At 47.7% G+C, this 20,201-nt stretch overlaps 1 protein-coding gene across 6 annotated transcripts in view; it reads right to left on the bottom strand.

Moving 5' to 3' along the window:
- CUEDC1 (CUE domain containing 1) overlaps positions 1-20,201 on the bottom strand; it is a 168,613-nt gene that overhangs the window by 6,750 nt on the left and 141,662 nt on the right. For all 6 annotated transcript variants that reach the window (XM_075904801.1, XM_075904798.1, XM_075904803.1 and 3 more), the window contains exons 4-10: positions 19,737-19,864; positions 11,731-11,857; positions 9,178-9,361; positions 5,869-5,952; positions 3,371-3,457; positions 1,125-1,218; positions 92-150 (exon numbers count right to left, since the gene is read on the bottom strand). In XM_075904801.1, coding sequence (XP_075760916.1) covers positions 92-150; positions 1,125-1,218; positions 3,371-3,457; positions 5,869-5,952; positions 9,178-9,361; positions 11,731-11,857; positions 19,737-19,864 — 763 coding nt within the window. The remainder of the gene's footprint in view (positions 1-91; positions 151-1,124; positions 1,219-3,370; positions 3,458-5,868; positions 5,953-9,177; positions 9,362-11,730; positions 11,858-19,736; positions 19,865-20,201) is intronic.

Genomic DNA, 20,201 nt, shown 5'->3' with positions numbered 1-20,201 from the left:
TTTTTGATGTGCATTCCCCTGCTCTTTGGGGTCACATACCGGAGCCTCCAGCTGGCGACTCACCCATTAGCAGAAACAAGCATCATCTTACCGCACGAGTGTCCTTCAACGTCATCGAGAAGATTAGCTGTGGAAGCCGCTGTTCCCATCCTGCATGCTCCATTAAGGAAAAGGTCTTCGAGTGTAAGCCACAGGCTTGTGAGCAGCCCATAGAGTTGGGGGTGGTTCCTAGGTCTGTTTCCATTTCCATTCTGCTGCTCTCTGGCATGAGATCTGGGTCATAATAGTACAGGGAGGCCACGATGCCAGGGTCACTGGGGTACCAAGGCAACATACTTCAGTGAGTCTGGGGATAAGAAAACCCTTTTACTCTAGGTCTCTATCCATGTGCCAGCAAAAGTGGAAAAGAAGGGGAGGAAGAGTGGACAGGTGAGTCACCAGCACGATTTCTCTTGCATTGTCGGTAGTGAGTGGTGGCTTAGGACTGGCATGACAACTAGTTAGCACACAGCTGATAAAGTTTCCACTGAGGAAACTCTTCATAGAACACAGATCCAGGGGAGCTTCCACAACAAATGGAACATCTACGCTACACTCAAAGTGGAATCCCAGCTGCAAACACATCACTTCAGGGAAGTTCAGAGCTGGATCCACACTCGCACACTCGCTGAGCCATGAATGTTCTCTGTGGCTGTAGCTTGACTCATGAGGGTTGCAAACATGTGCCTTTTGGTTACTTACATCCTTTTCTCCCTGAGCTATAGCTCCCTCCCACATGCACAAATCTTTGCCCTAGTTTCAGGGTGTAAGTGAGATGTAAGTGGTGCATAAACCAGTGATTCTTCACCTTTTCTATGTGAAAAAGCCTTTTCCCCATACCAGGACACTCCCTCCAGGATCCTTCTCCCACCCATCCTGTAACCCCCACCCCTCCAATACAGAAATATGGGATGGTCAGGTTGTGTTCCCTATATCTTCCCAATGACCCCAAGATGGAGAACACCGGCATAGCTTGGTCCTAGCCCTCTGCAGCATAGCTTTCTTCCAAGTCATGGCAGATGGGACCCATCTCTAGGAAGCTCAGTGTGACCAGGGGAGGACAACATCACATGTTGGAAGGATACACTTGATGCTTCAGTAAGTGTTTTCTTTTTGACTTCTTCATCTTGGTCTTTTCCGAAAAAGCCCTTGCAAGTTCAAACAGCTTCTTGCGTGTAGCTGAAAAGAAACAGGCTGGTGAATGGCTTGCTCAGACCCAGCCATCAAAAGTTGATAGTAAATAACAAGTATGAGAGATGTCAAGTTCCCATGACATCCATTTGGGATGATGGGGTCTGAATCACTCTGCATGCTGCAGGACAGCAGATGACTGAACCAAGATAAATTTGCCTGCTTGAAAGCCCAGTGCCTTACTGATTAGCCTTACCAAACCAAGGCCCGCAACACTTTTCCATGCACTGGAATTAGTTCTCGTAATCAAGAAGAATATCATTTGATCCCTGAAGGAAGGATTCAGTTGAACAGTCAGACCTTTAGTGTAGTCAGACATTTTTATTGTAATTTCCATGATATAACTATACCAAATTCTCTCTCCCCTCACACCCCAATACTAAGTGAAGCTAAAATAAACTGCAGCTCATGAATCAGTCAAACTATGTGAGGTGCCCAATTTATTTTGCAAAAGGAGAGAAGCCTGTGGCTTGCCGGGAAGAAAGAACAAAAGTGGGAAAAGTCTCTACTAACTTCTCCTCTAACTTCTATTTTAGGGTTTAAACAGAGGGAGGATTTGTATCTATTCCCAAGAAGCCCCATCCAATCCGTCACATAGTCGTGCCCTACAACAACACACTGAAGACAGTCATACATACAAGCTTGCAGCGTAAATGAGGATGGCAAATCGAACGTCAGAGCAGCATGAGCAATTTAGCCAGCGTCAGCACCTACATATGGCAAAACCCATTTCCATCCCGTTTCTACCAGAGGAGACTCCTAAGTGATATGCCTGTAAGTGGTAGAGAAAATCTATCCAAGTCACATCTGGCATCTTCTAGGGTGGGGTGGGAAGAAAAGGAGATCACCTCCACTTGAAGAACAGACTCATTTAGGGAGCAGTGCTACACACCCCCTCCCCAATTATGGGAACCCTCTTCATGAGCAATGGAACCTAGAGCTGGGCTTCCTTTTCTCTCTCCTCCCCCACGCTTCACTATATTAGCTCACTCGCTTGTTGGAGATATATCATCCCCACTTTCACCCCAGCCTACACAGATGGGACTAAGCGCAGATAAAGTCCTCAGTGCTGGACATGACAGTCCCTGCCCCAAGGGGCTTAGGAGAGAAAGACATGGAGGGCACAGCTAGAGTGGATGCTTTTGGGGGCAAGGACTGTTCCTTTGTTCTGTGTTTGTACAGCATTTAGCACAATGGGGTCTGCTTTGGCCCTGATCTCCCAGGAACAACAGGAAGGCAAATATTAACAACATGCTGAGAAGCTCAGAGGAAGGAACTTCTTGATATTTTGCTTTTCTTATTAAGGCCCTTCCTGTTGGCATTGTGGAAGGAACGAGTCCACAAAAGGCATATGTTTGGCCACTCGGGCTGCAAAGGGCATTCCTGGCACAGGGCTGCACTGATATAAGCCTGGGAGACAAACAGGGCAATGACCCTATCATGGCTGGGATGGTGGCTGGGGGCTTCCTTTGAAGCTCAGCAACAGCACTGCTGAGGCATTCACTGGATAGGGAGCAGGAGACAAGGAGTCAGACATGCATCTCCTGCCCAGCACCCATGGCGAAACCAAGCTCTGTCATTACTTTGACACGACTGGCACAGGGGAGCCTGGTCCATCTCTGATCAGGGCTGCACCAAAAGCAGAAGGAACACATGGATGGGTGCACGGGGCCAAGGACACAGATCTCCAGGATTACAGCAGGCGCATGGAAATCAAACCCCAGTCTGCTGCAGGCTTTGGAGATGGATTAGCGCAATTTGGATTTCCCTACTTGATACTCCCAGTTCATTCTCGTCCGGCTTAGTACACAATGCATTAAAGCCCCTTCTAATCAAAAGCTACACTCCCAGCTAAATGTGCCTTGCCCAGTTAATCACAGGGTGGCTTGATAAATATGAATAACTTCTGAGGCTTGAACGGGAGGTAAGAATCTCATATCTTTGCAGATCTGTGCATACCCAAGTGCTGGCTCGCACACCCGTGCACACATACACACACGCATGCAGAGCGCTTTGGCAGAAAAACTCCTTAGCACTAGACTCAGTGCTAAAGAATCCTTACTGCTTCTCCTCCTCTGCCTGCCTGCCTGCTCCCGCGCAGCCTTCCCTCTGCCATTATGGAACCTGGAAACAAACTCACATTTTCCCATGTGTTTCAGTTTGTCCCTAAATAAGGCATCTTCAGACACAGCACTGCTGGCCTCGCTGGTTACAGGGGCCACGTCACCTGAAATGCAAAGAAGCTGGTCAGTAGGGATCTGTGAGGGTGGAGTGGGGCGTGCAGAGAATCTAAGCCACACTATCACCATTGACCCAATTCCAGCTCCAGGGAAACAGCAGCCCTGCCTCAAAGCAGTTGCCACGCATCTCTGTCACGGGCTAAATAAGACAGTGTAAGACAAGTGCACACATGAAAGATGGAGACCAGCGAAAAATTAAGAGCAGTTCCTAAGGCTCTGTTTCTGAGAGACAAGCCAGGTGGGATGCAGACAGGCCTGGATTTTGGAGGGAAGATAGGAGGAGAGAGAGTGTGCAGGTCAGCAGGTACAGTGCTGCCTAGGCCTCTTGGGATGGAAGTGAGAAGTGACCCTCCACGTTCAGCTGCTTCCAGTAAAGTCCCCCACACACACACTTTAAAAGAGCTACAGATAAGAATTACAGCTGTGTCTCTGTTTATTTCAATGGCGCAATGGGGGATCACAGCTTGCTTGTGGCCTTGCATTTCCAGGGCTCCACAGCGTTTTTATCTGTGCAGAATGAATGCAAAGCAGCTGTAAGTACTTCTACTCTAACCCGGCAGCTTTCACCACTGGGCACAAAGGATGCAAGTGACTAAATGAAGTGCAAGGCCCTGCAGAAGCAGGCCCCATCCATCAATGTCTGTTCTTGGTTTAAAATTTTTTTTTAAAAATCGCGCTCTGCTGAACAAAAATCCTCTTTGCTTATGTGAGCGAATGTGACCCCAGATCACCCCATCTGCTAATTTTATTTCTCAGTTGGTTATTAGATCATGCTTCGAGATCATTTGCATTACCACGGATGACACAGACAGTTAATTAAAAAGGGAGAAAGTTTAGACGTCTCAGCTGTACTAGTGCAGGCAGCTGATCTGGGTGAGTCACAGCTCCTTGTTAATCGTATCCTTGTGCTTCCCGCTCCCATTATCAAATCTGGGCACAATTGAAATTCCATAACCTTAGCCAAAATCGGCATGTCAAGCCTCGATGAATAGCTCCATTTGCCGCATCCTGCTCTGTCGTTAAACATGAAGATAGTGACAGACACCAACGCTAATTCTGTCCTTTGGAGCAGCTGTTATGTTCAGGCCTTAAGGTTAATCAGGATTACTCAGATAGCTGGTATGCCTGCAAGGCAGGATCCCTGGCTTCTGGCCTAGAAAAGGGCAGATTTTGTTATACTTGGGATATCAAAGTTCTCTTCATTTTACCTCCATCCCCAAGTAAAATTTGCATAGCCATGTGCGGCAAGAGAGAAAAGGGTTAGGATCGGGGCAGGATGATGATTCTTTTAGTCCATGGCCAGTGTAGAACAATGATGGCTTCAGGATTTCATTAGTCAAACCTTGAGGCATGTGCTGAGCACTAGGCCTAGGACAGAAGAGAGAGCAGAGTAGAAAGCTGCATCTTACTGTCATCTTACTGAAAGCTGACTGGAATCTAAGCTTTGAGAGAGCCGAGGGACTGTGACAAGCAGGTATTAATAATACAATGTAATGTAGGCAGGGCTAGCAAAGGTGCACCACTCTTTTCTGGATCATTTTGCCCATTCCCAGCAGCTATGGCAACTGAGAGAAAACAGAGAAATTCTCTGATGTGGGATAGGAAACTTAATGGGGAGAGTTTCCATGCAAAGACAAAAATGAGTGTCTCAATTCACACTGGCTGTCCCACTGCCCTTTGTGCCTCTGAAAATCTCCCCAGTAACTTCTACTCACACCACACTATTTTCACCATCATCAGAAGTCTCCCCTACATCCCTGCCAATACCTCCCAGGTGGAGAATTCCTTCCCAGCCCCAAACCTAAGGAATTCTGGAGCAGAGAAAGGGCTTGGTGTCAATAGCCACCAAAAGGAAGGTTTTCACTCTCTGCAAGTTCCCTCTAAGCTGCGCGGGGCTCATGAAGCAGCTGCAGGGCCATGCTACCGCGCAGCTTAGAGGACAGAGCTGCTGTTGTAGCTGAGGGAGAAGTGCCCCTCCCCTAGCCAGGCAGCTCCATGTGTGGCAGCCCTAATCAGCTGGGGGGGCTGTGCTATTGCACAGTTTAGGGAACCTTTACCCTCTGCCATTCATATCACAAGGTAATGTGTCCACTGCAAAAACCGATGTGTTCTTCACTCTGGTTAAAAGAGCCGTGATGATATGGCAGCTAAGCTTTCAACTTGGATTAGTAACTTGGCTTAAAACTGATAAAGCAGCCTGGGGCTCGACTTGAACTGCTATACATGCTGGTATGCCTTTCCTGGTATTTTAACCCATACTGGCTAATTTGGGCTAGAACACACCTCTATTTTAAACCTGGCCCTCTGCAGACAATGCAACAGCAGAAGCTTTAGAAATATGAGCGTATCTGCCAGGAGATCTGTGCAATCATATGCCCATGCATGACTTATGAATTACCTGGTTGTACAGCAGAAAAGCTGAAATCGTTACTGACAGCAACACTGGTCGACTTGGATTTTTTTGACTCATACTTCAGTCGATCTGAAAAACAAAACACATTCTATTAGCCCTGGAACCTTAAATCATTTCTTCCATTCTCCCTGATCTAGCCAGGCATTACACTGCACTCATTGCCTAAGGGTGGTTTACAGCTTCAGTGTAACAGGGTCTGGAATGAGGGAGAGAGGCTGGAACAAAAGCAGGGGAAACTATTTTTCTTAATCTTTGTTTTTATGTTATATGAAAGGGGCAGAACTGACAGCCCAGAAGGTTAAAGTCCTCCATCCACAGGGAGATACAGACTGGCAGGTAGCAGAGCCAGCTTCCCCCACACTGCTTTGCCAATATGCCTCATCCCTACAGGGACTTCACTATGAGGCTAGTTAGCTGAGAGTTGGACTGAGACCCATCAACAGCATTGTTAAAGACAAGACATCTTTTGGGCTGGCTGGGATCAGCTCAACCTAAATCACTGAACAAGCATCTGCTTCACCTAGAAGCAGGGGTTTTGAATGGAAAAGAAATGGCACAAAAATGTGACCATCCCAATATAATCAACTAAGGCAAAAATGCTCAGCCTTAGGTGTCTTAAATGGCAGACATCTAAATCCACATAAGAGCACCCTGATGGTCAGAAATACTGAGTGCTCCTTACTCCATCTAAGATCAACAGGGACTTGCAAGTGATCAGCACCCTGGAAAATCAGGCCCAAAGTACAGCGTGAGCTGAGATTAATTGCCATGGGTTGTGAGTGGACTTAATGATGTATGATTTATGAGAGCATTTTCAGGATCTTGATATGTCACCAGTGCAATGATATTGGCTCGTGCAGTTTTACTTTCAAAAGCTGGAACAACTCTTGTTAGGAAAAGATTAAAATCAAATGGGTAATAATCACAGTTAACTGACTGCATCTCTGATTGTATCAGAAAAGGAGATTCATGCTTCTGAAAACATGGTTTCAAAACCAAATCACAGCCCCACATCCACACATCTTCTAATGCTGGGTTTGTTAAATCTGACTTGGGTCTTGATTTTGCAGATAGATACCTCTCTTCATAGTGAGGCCGAACTATGAAACTCTGGGGTGCTAAAGGACCACAGATGTTTCTGGATCAGAGAGCCCCTGGACCAGTGTGCTGGCATCATGAAGCCTGGGGGTTGGAGCTGGCCAGGGAGCTAGAAGTCTAGCAGATCCCAGGCCTGGCTGCAGAGCCCAGCAGTGGCCCTGGGGCTCACCATGAAGCTGCATACGAGGCAGTGAAGCCTAGCAGTGCCTCAGAGCAGCCGAGCCCCGTGTTCTGACTCTGGCCATGGAGCCACATGCCAGGGATGGCTGTGCAGCCCGGTTGTAGCCCTAGTGCTGTGGACCCCAGTGGCAGGCCTGGAGCAGTAGAGCTTGGCAGCATACCCAGGGCAGAGGGCAGCCAAGTTCAACATCTCGGGGTTGGCCGTGGAGCCTAGCAGTGTGCCAGGGCAACCAAGCGCAGCAACGGCAATATCCAGGGGCTGCGGAGCCTGGTGGCAGCTCCAGGGCAGCCAAGCCCAGTGTTACAGGGCTGGTTGCTGAATCCAGCAGCAGCGGCAGGAGGTCCAGGGCAGTGGAGCTCAGTGGCAGTGACAGAGCTGGCTGCAGAATCTGGCAGCGCCCATGAACAGGAGACTTGTGTCCCAGAGGCAGGAAACCTGGCTGCACAACCGGGGGTCAGGAGGGAAGCCCAGCTGGGTTTACTGACAAAGCCAGAGAGTCCAAAGTCCGCCAGAGAGGGGCCAGAATTAACCTCCCCTGCTGCAGCAAACTCCCTCCTTTGGGACAGGTCAGGTACTGAGGGCACTGGACCAGGGAGGTCCAACCTGTATATATGTGTGTATATATATATATATATATATATATATATATATATATATATATATATATGGCACCAACTGAAACCTTTCAGAAGAAGTAACAGTAGCCATCTAGTAGCCATCTATGAGGCTAGTGTAACATGGAGGGGCGATCCCAGATACTCCTGGACAGATAGAAACGTTTCTCTGATGAAGTGCCTTTGAAAAACAAAGAATGCTGTCTTTCCAGAGCTTCTCAGAGGTACAGATCACTGGAGGAGGCCTGGGGGAGATGGATTCAAGGGGGAAGCTGTAGGCGAGGCAGTCTAAGATGCACAGTCAATGAAATGTATCACATGGCCCTTAACTACTGTCAAGGTGCTACGCTGTGAGCTGTATTTTGTGACTTCTATTCATTCGCCTAAGCTACACACACTACCCATGGTTTAATGACAGGAGATTAGAGAAGCAAACTGGAAAATGCTTGTCTTGCCACGCAACAAGAAAGGAGAAAAAATGAAAATCGTAAGCGAGCAGCTGATTTCTGGCTGTGATGGACAGGAGGGTAAGCATTTTAATTAAGGTTTTAGGATGAGCGAAAGCCAAACCAAGAGTGAGACACGTGAGTGACAAATACCATGACGGGTGAGATAAACCAGATGGGAATATATTAGCCTGTATATTCAGAATTCAAGTGATAAAGCAGAGAGGAAATGGTAAGGGGCTGGCTCATCATTCATGAGAAAGCCACCAAAACCACTGAACTTCTCCCTGGAGTGTCATCAGAGAAGCTGCTGAGAACAGCTAGAAAGAGACGCTAGACAGAAGGTGGTGAGATACTCTGGGAAACTCAGCAGTGTTTTACAGTGACAGAGGTTACAATGCTAAAAGACAGAGATGATCATACCGGCTCTAGAACTGTCCTTTTGGAAGGCAGAGAGGGTTAACAGCAATATTGGGGGCGTGAGGATGTAATGATAAAGCCCAAACTCTGGAGACAGATCCAATTTGATGGGATGTTTTGTCTAAGTCTTTCAGAAGAGGAGGGAACAGAGGATGATGCCAGGATTTCACCCAATGCTTCTATAGGTCTGGTGGGGAAAATGGAAGGACTTTGCAGAGTGAGGAGACCCCTGAGCAAAATTACCAAGCCAAGCTAGCAAGGATAGAAAGCACCCCTGCTATCAGCTCCCAATGGATCTTAGTCTCCATAGCCCTGCACCCTCAGGTTATTTCACTAATGTAGCATTAAGTGCAACGTGGGTGAAAAACAAGGTCATTGTGGTGCAGCAGCATTTTGCACTCGCTTTGCACTGGTGTAAATGACAACACAAGATGTACAGCAATGGAGAACAAGGCCTGAGGGCTGGAAGTTGCAGCATGGGAGGCATTCAAGCACATGAAAAGCATATATCGGAGTCTCTGCAATGATTTATCACCTCTCTCAAGGGCAATGAGAAAATCCCGGTTCCTCTGGAGCTCCTTCATGAACTCTTCATTCTGTAAGAAAAGCGCAATTCGCTCATCTTCCAGGTACTGTTTCCACTTCCTCTCTTGGTCCAACAAGCCCTGGGATCTCTGGCTGCCCTCGCCCGGCACAGTCTGATTGCAATTTTGTGAACTCTAGACAAGAGTGAGACACAAAGGAAGAGTCAATGAATGAGATGAGCAACTCGTAACAGTGAAAAAGTACTGTGTGAGACTGTAAGCCCTAATTCAACAAAGCACTTGAGCATGTGTTTAAGTCCCAAAGGCTTTAATGACACAAGCAGAAATGCTTTGCTGAATCAAGATTTTAGCTCTTGTGGCAGGAATGGGAATATCAGCACTGAAGATTAAAGGTCCCTATCTATCAAAAGAATCAGCACAGTTTGGAAATAGCAAGCCATACTCCATATACTGACTATATGGTATATATGTTTTTCCTTGGCTCTATCTTCCAGCCAGCCCAGCAGAGCCAACTCACCTGTGGGATAGTGAGCTAGAGTCTCTTCCTCCTTAAGCATCATCAAAAGAAGTGTTTACTAAGTTCCAATCAATTCCACGTGTGCAAACTTACTGAAGGCAATTAGGTTATGCCACGCCACGGGAGTCGATGAGGGGATAATCTGGCCTGGCCTTATCATTAGTGATATGTGAAAAAGTTAATACCCTGTTTAACTCTCAGATCTCAGGCTGAGTCAAAAAGCCTAGCTACTGGGGAGAAAAAGTTTGTCGTTTTTCTTTTTAACTTAGAATCTGAGGACATCTAACCTGGAAATCAGAAAGTCACAGAAAACATGGAACCCCATAAAATCACTTTTATAGCTAGAGCCTCATTTTAAATACAAGTATTTAACAGCAGAATTCCTCTGATGGCTAAATCAGTATCAAACCAGTGCTGAACCTGGCTTTGACATGAGAAAGGGTTTCCTCAGCGAGAGGCTTTGCCTAAGTGGCACAGCTTTTATTTTCCCCACCGAATGCCTGAAAATGCAATTCACCCTCTGACAAATTCCACTGAGAGATTAAGTCTTAACATCCTCTATATCTCATTTCCCTGCTCATACACATATGTGCCTGCAAAGGGGTAAGGAGAAGAAACATTATCCAGGGGCAATCTCTTCTTGCCTACCATATTTACCTGATTTGTGGCTGGTCTCAGAGTACCATAAAAAGCAATAGCCTATAGTTCCTGAGGGGGAAAAACGGGAACCAGGACCTCTCTTTCCCCAGAGCCCAGTGAACTGTCAGCTTTCTATTCCCAGAAAGGTAATATAGCCTGAGAAGATGCATCTCGAGGGCAATGATTTATTAAACTGTGGCAGCCAAAAGGGAAGGGAAGAATCTAGCTGTCTAGCTGGGTACTTATAATTTAGACCCCTTCACTGCATTTTCTGTCTCGCCTCTCCTAGCCTATAGAAGAGACAGCTTGATGTATGGGTTTGTTTATATACATGTGAGTTGGGTGGGCAGAGAAAATACTGTGGGAAAGCTAAGTGGAAGAAATAAGCTTTGCATTTAGGTCTGAGAGTAGTTGTCTCAGTGGTCATTCCTGCTTCTGGCAGGAGATAGCTCCCTATTGCAGCTCTGGCAAGATGCATAAATGGATACACTGCGAGATGCTTAGTGACAGAGTTTTACAAGCATGGTAAGGAAGTATTGATGCTGAAGTCTAAAGGCAGTTCATAAATCCTAATGTATTTGGCATCATTGAAGTGAACCTTAACTCTGGGGTGGGAAGGCAGCAGTCAGCCAATCTGCAACACACTGTATAAAATAGGGGACAAGGGAAACTTTGGCCAAGGACACCCAAACGCCTTCTCCTATGAAAACTGCCATGATGCATCTCGGAAATGGGAAACTGGTTAACTGGCCAGCATCACCCTTAGTGGGATGCATACTGGGTAACAGCCCCCGCAACAGTGGCAGAGGGTTAGGAGTTGGCAGCCCTCTCCTCCCCTCCACCCCCTGGCTGCCGCTTCTGGCCCCGCGCCCGGCTGATGACTCTCAGTCCAGAACAGAGTCCGAAGCACCCAGGCAGGAGCAGCCCCCTGCTTGTGGCACAGAGGCCGCTCCCCACCACCTGCCCTGTTTAATCAGTTAACCGGTTAAACTTAACGTTTAACTGGTTAACCATTTAAATGGGAGTTTTTTCATTCCTACATGCATCTTGGAAGCATGAGGGCTTGTCTCCACTTAAAACGCCCCAGCTGCTGTACAGTTAGGGTTAGAACCCCTATAGAAGAAGGCTGACAACTGAATTGTAATTTCCACTGTGATATTTCTACAGATTTGTAAGAACTTGATTTTGGCACATTTTAAATTTGGGGATTTGGGGAATTTTATCTCACAGCATCACTAGATTTTCCTTGGAAATGCCCCTTCATGATAATCTATGTACTGCTCAGCAGATCCAGAAGGAGAAAGGACAGAACCAGCCTTGCTAGGATTTCAAATTGTAGCCCTTAAGGAGGCTAGGTGCTATGCAGTTGAACGTAGTCTCCTCCCACCTGCACACTGTCCAGCTGCTGGGGTAGGATGCGAAGGAAATCATCAGGAAGGTTGCCTAGTAATGGTGGATTCCAGTTCCTGTAGCATCTGTGCACCTGAGGGCCACTGGAATTGGATACATCAATCCTGCAGGCCAGGGAAAAAAGTCGCACTGATGACAAAGCAATCATGTCAGCATTCTGACTTACTCCGCGAACTCTAAGAACCCAGCTCCTCAAGATGCGACTGCCCTCAATTTCCAATGACTTGAATTGAGGCTCCATCTCAAGCATTCAAAAAAAAAATATCATCAGCCATCCGTCACCAAAATCACAACACTGACTTAAAATTAATTTTAAAGTCATTAATGTGGGGTTCTTTTTATTTGCCTTTGTATTTGAGCTTTTGGGTGTTGCCTCATTTTCAAACTTTCCTCTGCTAAACATTTACACTTTGTTTTGTTATTAATGATTCTCAGATAATGACACCAGGACCTGGCTTTAAGAAAAATTACCAAATATGCAAGAGTTGGTAACACTGGGCGGGTTGTCTTACCTATGTAAATCACACATACTCAACCTCACAAAGTGCAGCATTACATAACTGCCCAGGAGCATTACTCTGAGGAAGGGAAGAAGAGATGAGAAGAGGGGATACACGTTGGACATATCTGGTCCAGCATCCTCGGGGCCTAACTGGTACCGAATGAAGGATTTTGCTGGACCAGGTGAGGTCAATTCTAGCCCCTCTTTTGATAGACTCTGGGCTCTCCCACAGTCCATCAGCAGACCCAGCTGGGCTCCTCTCCAGGCTCTATGCCCCCAATAGAGCCTCCAACTGGCTCTCTGCCAGTCCATCTAGCTCCCATCCTGCCAGCAGCCTGGCTGTTGGCTTCCAGCCCCTAAACTAGGGATACTTGATGCAATTTGCATACTAGTCAACTAGTTGCTTCCTGCCCCCCCTTTTGCTGCCTCTATCAGAAAGAGGCAGCAAGCTGGGGAGTCCCCAGCTGGCTTCAGGCTGCATGTGGTGTTTCAAAGCGGCAGGGCTGTTTGGAGCCCAGGATCGGGCCCCAAGCTCCACGTGTTACTGCTGTTTTGAACCACCCTGTCCTCTGCCCAGCCTTGCTGCTTCTTTCTGATAGAGCATGGGTTCCCAAACTGGAGGGGGGGAGGGGAGCATGAAGAAATTCCACGGGGGGTGCGAGGTGACCCAACTCTCCTGACCCCGCCCCAGGTCAATCCTCTCCCTCTAAGTTTTGCTGCTATTTTTGTTTTTCAGACCCGGTCAGTTCCAGTTTTGTTTTGTTTTTCCTTTTGCTCAACAAGTTTTGCTGCTATTGTGGGTGGGGGCGTGAGGGTTTCTCAAAAATCAAAAAGGGGGCAAGATGCCAAAAAGTTTGGGAACCACTGTGATAGAGGCAGCAAGGTGAGGAGAGCAACTAGTGTGTCGAGTGTCCGATAAGCATTTGCTTATCAAATAGTTGACTAGTCATTCACAGCTCTACCCCAGACCACTGGCCTTGGCAGCCTGACTCCACATCCTTGGCTGGACTGGGGTGCACTGCCAGTCCAGCCCTGACCCCAGCTGCCAGGTGGGCTCCACTCCCCCAATGGGGCTCCGCTGCCAAGTCTGGCCCCAGCTACCATGCTGCTGGCTGGTTCTCTGCCCCTGGGCTTGCTTGTTGCCAGTCCTGGTACCAAGCTCCCGGCTCCTCTCCCCCGGGGCTCTCTGGTCCAGCAACATCTGTGATCCAGCACCAAACCACAGAGTCCTGGACCATTGAGGTTCAGCCTGTATTTGCTTCCTTAAAAGCCTTAGGCATAGGGCCACAGCTGAGGCAGGATATCAGACTTGATAAGCCAAGTGGTTTGACGGAGTGTGGCGACCAGTAAGGATTACATGAAGTGACGTTTTGTTGGTTTCAGTCCTGTTGAAGAGGGTGAAAAACAAGCTCCTGTAACTGCTGAGGGTTAAATCTGGCTGGAGGGTGAAGCTGAAGAAACAAATCAAAGTGACCCCTGCAATGTTGTAATGGCCACTACAAACCAGAAGACACATCACTAACCAAGAAGCCCTTTGACCTGTTCCGCGGTAAACATACACACAGGAATGCTCTCTAGGGTGGGAAGTTGCTGCAGACTCTTTTGCATGTCAATTCTGTCTGCTTCAACAATGGGTGCAGAACATACATACTGCAAATGGAACCTATGAATATGAATTGGCAGTTACCTGAGGCATCACTCTCCGCACTGCATATGGATGGCAAGCAGCCTAGGTATAAGGGTAGCCTGTGTCCTCAGCCCTTTATCCCACGCCTTGCTCACCACTTCTCCCATCTTCCCCTATGTCCACACGCAGACCACAGCTACATTTATTGGCAGATCGACACTCTGGAGGTCGGTCTTCTGGCATTCAATTTAGCAGGTCTAGTAAGGACCCGCTAAATGGAAAACTGAGGGCACCCCCGTCGAAGCCGGTACTCCTGCTCCTTGAGAGGAGTAAGGGAAGTTGACAGGAGTGTTTCCTGTCTCCCACTGCGGGGACTGTGACAAAGTTCGAATTAAGAAACGGCAACTCCAACTACACACTTAATGTGGCGGGAATTGCGTATCTTAATTCGAACTCATCCCCTAGTGTAGACCTGGCCTCAGATAATGTGGCATGGGACCTCCTGCTCAGCCATTTCTTCCCTATCAGTCTTTTAACACCGTCATTTGCACTGGTCAATTCTTTCTAGAGTTCTGAAAGGGCTGTTCCCAGAGCATTCCCCATCATCACTGAAAGCAGACACAGAAGAGACCCATTAGATCACCATTGCCAGGAATATCCCTCTATTGTATTTATCCTAATGCTTTATCTCACGGGTTCCCAAACTTTTTGACACGGGGACCAGTAAATCCATTCACGAGCTTTTGGAGGACTGGTAACATTCATTTGCATATTTGCATATTCATTACGCAAATGATGAATATCCAAATAAATTGTTTCTGGTCCTCCCAAAGCCCCCAGTGCCACCTTTAGCAAAGCTTTTGATACGGTCACCCACAATATTCTTGCCAGCAAGTTAAGGAATATGGATTGGATAAATGGACTGTAAAATGTATAGAAAGCTGGCTAGACCAGTGTTTCCCAAACTTTTTACTTTAGTTGGAACCTGGTTTTTTTCAGTGCTGTTTTTTGCAGCCCAAAAATATAAACGCATATAAAAAAAGAATTAAAAATGAATAAATTTTCAGTGTTTCACCCAGCTGCATCTTCCGCTCAGCCTGGGCCAGGGCTTGGGGGACCTAGTGCCGCATGGGCACTCCAGGAGGCGGGAGCAGGAGCAGATTGGCGGTAGGGTATCTGGCTGGGGGATAGGGTTGCCAGGTGTCCGGTTTTGTACCAGGCAGTCTGGTATTTGAGGGTTCCGTCCGGGAAACAAATTGAGAAAATACCAGACATATAAAATGTCTGGTATTTTCTAATTAGGTAAGTTTTATTATTATTAGGTGTATCAGTCCGTAGCTGCTAACTGCCTGGCTGGTAGATGTGCTCACGTGGCGTGAGTGTGTCTACCAGCCAGGCAGTTCACAACTACTCGAGAGAGGGTATGGGGGGGTGGGGCCAAAATGGAATCCCTGGGGCCGGACTCACTCGTGTGCTTGGATCTGCATGTGCCTGGGTCAGTCCCACTTCCCGCCGGCCGATTCGCTCCCTCCTCCCCGCCACCCTTCCTCCCGCTTCTCCTCCCAATCTCCCCCATCCGGACCTGCTTCCGGCGGCTGGTTCCACCCCACTCCACACCAATCTCCCCCGGCCAGCCCCGCTCCTCCAGACGACCCCCCTCCCAGCCCCGCTCCCTCCAACCCCCTCCCAGCCGGTTTTTCCGGCCAGTTTTCTCCCGATCTCCCCTGGCCAGCCTCGCTGCCCTCATCCAGCCCTGCTTCGGCTGGTTCTCCCGTCCTCCTCCCAATCTCCCCTGACCAGCCCCGCTCCCCTGATCCCCTCCCAGCCAGCCAATTCTCCCCCACTTCTCCCGATTTCCCCTGGACAGCCCCGCTGCCCCTGTCCAGCCCTGCTTCCAGAGGCTGGTTCTCCCATCGTCCTCTTCCCAATCTCCCCCGTCCAGCCCTGCTTCTGCCACCCGCCCGCCGCTCCGCCATCTCCGCCAGACAGTGCCACTGCCCCCAACCCTGCTTCCCAGCAGCCAGTCCCCGCCCCCCCCCCATCTCTCCTCCCCTCCCGTGAGCCACACTGAGGCCTGGTATTTTTTTCCTGCGGCCCAGTACCTGGCCGAAGCCCATAGTTTGGGAAACGCTGCTTTATCTAGTTTAGCTTTAAATTCCCTGAGCGCTGGACCTCATTTCCTTGGGAAGGCTATTCTACAGCCTAACTGACCCCACTTCTAGGATGGGGCTACCTGCATTCCTGGAAGTCTGAAATCGGCTTCTTTTATTTTGCATTTTATGGTGGAGGGGGGTTTTCTGGGATCTTCACTTCCCCCACCCCAATATCTAAATCTGCCTCCATGTTCAATTGGCTTGGCCTCTGCATCAAGGATTTCCCCAATTAACAGCCTCCCAGGTGAAGCTGTTATTGATCTGTCAAAGTCAGCATAGAAGATGGTGCACACAGAGTGAGATGCTCTCCTCAGAGAACTGAATCCTTGTCCTGAGGAGCTAACAGCCTACAGGCACCAGGTGGCAGGCAGAATGCAGAGACCAAATACAGAACAAAGCCTGGATGTTCTTACTTATCAGGTTTCCAGGAGCTGTTTGAAGCTGGAGGGAGAGTGGAAGCCTGTTGTACGTAAATTGAGAGAAGTACAGGCCAGCAGGAAAGAAGGCCCAAAGCTGGCAGGGGCAGAAGAGATGAGCAGGGAGGTAAAGAGCTCTACTCTGGCAGATTTTGTGGTGACATGGAGAGAACTTACTACTTTCTCAATGTGCTGGTGCATCTTAGGAGTTATGGATTTTATTTTCAGGGTTTGCAGTGAAGCATAAAAGTCAGTAGTGGTGGCAGGAGGTAATGATGACTGTATTACCAGTTAGGACTTGTCTACACTGACACTTCCCTGTGCTGTAACTTTCTTGCTTAGGGGTTTGAACCACTTCTCCCCCACTTCCTGCCCTGAGTGCAGCAAGCTCCAGTGCTGTAAAGCACCACAGTAAACAGGCTCCCAGTGCTGTCAGCGACTCCCTTTGTGGAGGTTCTCTGCTGGACCCCTGGAAGGACAGCCACTGGTATCCCAAAAAGGCTCTCTCCCAGCTCGGGTGCCATGAACACACTGCGCATTAAAGAGCTGCCCTGGATGTGCTTTAAACTTAGCAGTGTAAACAAAGCCTTCCACACAGGGAATTAAAAAATAAAAGATTCTTCCCCAAGCAGCTCTCACTTTAGAATTTCCCTTTCTGACTGTACCCATCTTGCAGAGATGCTACTCAGGGACAGCAAGAATCAAGGGATGTTTGGGTGTAATTAAAGGAGAAGGGAAAGCACATTTCTCCCTCTACCGCCAGGACAATTCTACATCAGGAAATTGCATCACACAACCCTCAACAGCTACAGCCCCTAGAGAAGCCTGTTTCTCTTAAGTCAGCCTCCTTAGCAGTTGCAGATCTTATGGAACCACCTGAGATGTGGCCAACCCAACTACAGATTCCAGCTGACAATGCTGGGTCAAAAAGTATGTCTCTTACTACCTTCACAGTGAAAGATGAGCATAGCTGGATAAATCCATTTTGTACAAACCAGGTGCAGCCCTCAGGCTCTCCGCAATTGTCAAGGCTGGCCTCGGGTCAATAATGTGTTGGCTCTTTTGCCAGAAGGACAGCCACTGGTAGCCCAAAAAGACAATTTTAGGGTTACAGTAGGTATCAGTGCAACAATGCACCTGTTGGCCATCTGATCATCTCTGTTATAGACACATGCACACCAGCATTATGCTTTAGAGAGAAAACTAAGCTACTCTGGATGAACCAGAAAGTACTCTGTTGAGGTTGGTCCAGCATCTGTGATCAAGTGGGCCAAGTGGCAAGTGCAGTGATGCACACCTGAATTTACTCAGTGTGATAGACTCTTTCCCACTGATGCTTCCAACTTTGAAAGTTCCTAGTTTTCAGCTGCCTGTTGGTGCTGATCATCCATATGTGGTAAGGGGTCAGTAGCATCTTCTCCAGGAGAGAGAGAGCTGCTGTTGCAAAGGAATGTCAAGAGATCCGCCACTGTCACACAATCTGCCGAAGTTGGGGTCCTCCCTTCAATGTAGGCAGGCCTTTGAGCTAGTGCTGCAAGTTGGGACATCAGTCAACCAGAAATGTAAGAGATTGATTTGCACCTGTCACAGTTCTCCAGGCAGCCCTGACAGTCATGACATCTTGTCAAAGGTCTGATGGAGCAAAACGCAGTAGCACAAACTGGAGTATAATTCAACCAGCCACTAATACAAGTGGCCAAATACAGCTCTGTGATGATCACCTGAGTGTGGCAGCTTCACCCCAGACCATAAAGCAGTTTTTAGTTGGAGCAAATATTATCAGGGACAGATGTACAAAAGATCAAAGGGTCTGTTCCCCCAGAGGTTCCCAATAGTTTTGGCATCAAGGTGGTACAAGAAGATCTCTTAATTTTGGGTGTTTCCCAGGGCACGTCGTATGTCAGGCTATTGTCACATTTTACTCATGAGCATGTGGCAATTGATCGCTAGGACATGCTGAACATTGAAATCTGGCTTTAGTGCCTGAGGAATGCAGTGGACTGTCTACATTTAAAGATACATATGTTCTATCAACAGCTAGCATCTCTGTTGTTCTAGATTTTCTGACTGTAAAATCTTTGTTCTCAATGATGAATAGCAATAGGCTCAATGAGAGAAACCACCTGCCGCTGTTTAGATGAAACATCTTCCCTCCTTTAGCTAATTTTTGACATTCCATTCAGCCCATGAGTTATTTTCTGGGCCTGTCAGCTGTTGATTTCTAGAGCCTTGCAGACACTTTCACCCAGCTGTGATCTTCATTCATCCCCTCTGGCTTTATCTAACTCTTTCCTAATTAATTCTCAACAGCCGATCACGCAAGGAACCAGCCAATATACATAGAAGCATCATTTGTGCAGCCCCAGAATGTGTCTGGAACATCTGCTTTTCAAAAACACTTGACCTCTGGTCAAAGCAAAATGGCTAAAATATGTGGCAGATGTCAGTGAGAACCATTTGCTGAATGGTGCACAATGTGGTTAACAATACAGGAGAAAGGATGGCTCTTTTCCATTCATGCTATGCTTTCTATCCAGAGGTAGTAGGCTGCAAGATACTCACCCTTTCTGGTGGAACATTCCATCAAAACCTACTGTGGCTATAGGAAGGGTAGAAAAATCTGTGCTAAGATTCCACTAAACTTTGCTCCTCTGGGTTTAGATTTTGCATCTGGTGCAATTCAGACCCATCCTGCCTCACCTGCAAAGATTAGACTCAAAGATAAATGGTTCCAATTGTTGCTCTCCTCTCGTGAAAATCCCCACTGGGGAGGCAAGGTTACTGAAGCAGTCAGAATCTCCATCAGTAGTGCTTCACACTTCTCTTAGTCACCAGTGCCTCCTGCACAAAGCAGTACACAATATCATCACTGGCCCCAAAAGAAAGCAGCCTGGTATTTCTATTCCAGCTTGCTCCACTTTTATAAACTGGTGTTCCTAACCCTGAAGGTTTGATTCACTGCCATTTCAACCTCAGCAATAAGGCAGCCTAACTATCCTTGAATCAGCAAACCAGTATGCATACGCAGGCATTCCCAAGCACACTTGTATATGGGTGGGGGAAAAAAGCCTTTGGTAAGGAAACAAATTCTCTCCCGTCTGTAAAAGAAAACTACAGGCAACTTGATATGCACTAGCTCCACCCCAGCAGTGTCCTTTCTGAGATCCAGAGTGTGACCTGACTCTAGAGATTCCCCATCATGGAAATCCAGAACAAGCTTGCTCCTGGCTACTTCCTACAAGGTAGTAGATTCGTGCTAGGTGGGCTCCATGCTGTGGCTCTTACCTGGGAGGCGGGCTCGGTGGAGCTTGTGGATACTGCCTGTCAAAAACGTGCAGATCGTAGGCAGGTGGTGAATAGACAGGAGGAGGCTCTTCGTCCGAACTGTCCGGTTCCAACGTCCGCTCCAAAATCTACACAATTAAATGAAAGAAAGAATAAGTGCAGGGTCAGCAGAGAAGAGCTTGGACAAGGCAAGAAGGCCCAGTCCTCTCCTCTCACATATACAGATGTAAATCAGGAGCAACTCTATGAATGTCCATAGAGCTGCACTGGTGTAACGGCAACATGGGACATGAATGAGACCTGTCACATATTTTAAAGTGGGCTAATGTGAGTGCTGCTAAATGCAGCAGTGTCCCTTTAAGACAGGTCATACTAAATCACTGGGTGGGAAACTTTCAGTTATCAGCGATAATTAGGGATGTAATAGTGTAGTCGATTAACCGATAAGCAAAAGCTTGTAGGTTA

This window comes from Pelodiscus sinensis, chromosome 21 (genome assembly GCF_049634645.1).
Source record: "Pelodiscus sinensis isolate JC-2024 chromosome 21, ASM4963464v1, whole genome shotgun sequence".
NCBI lineage: Eukaryota > Metazoa > Chordata > Testudines > Trionychidae > Pelodiscus > Pelodiscus sinensis.
This window is presented reverse-complemented; position numbering and strand designations above follow the sequence as displayed.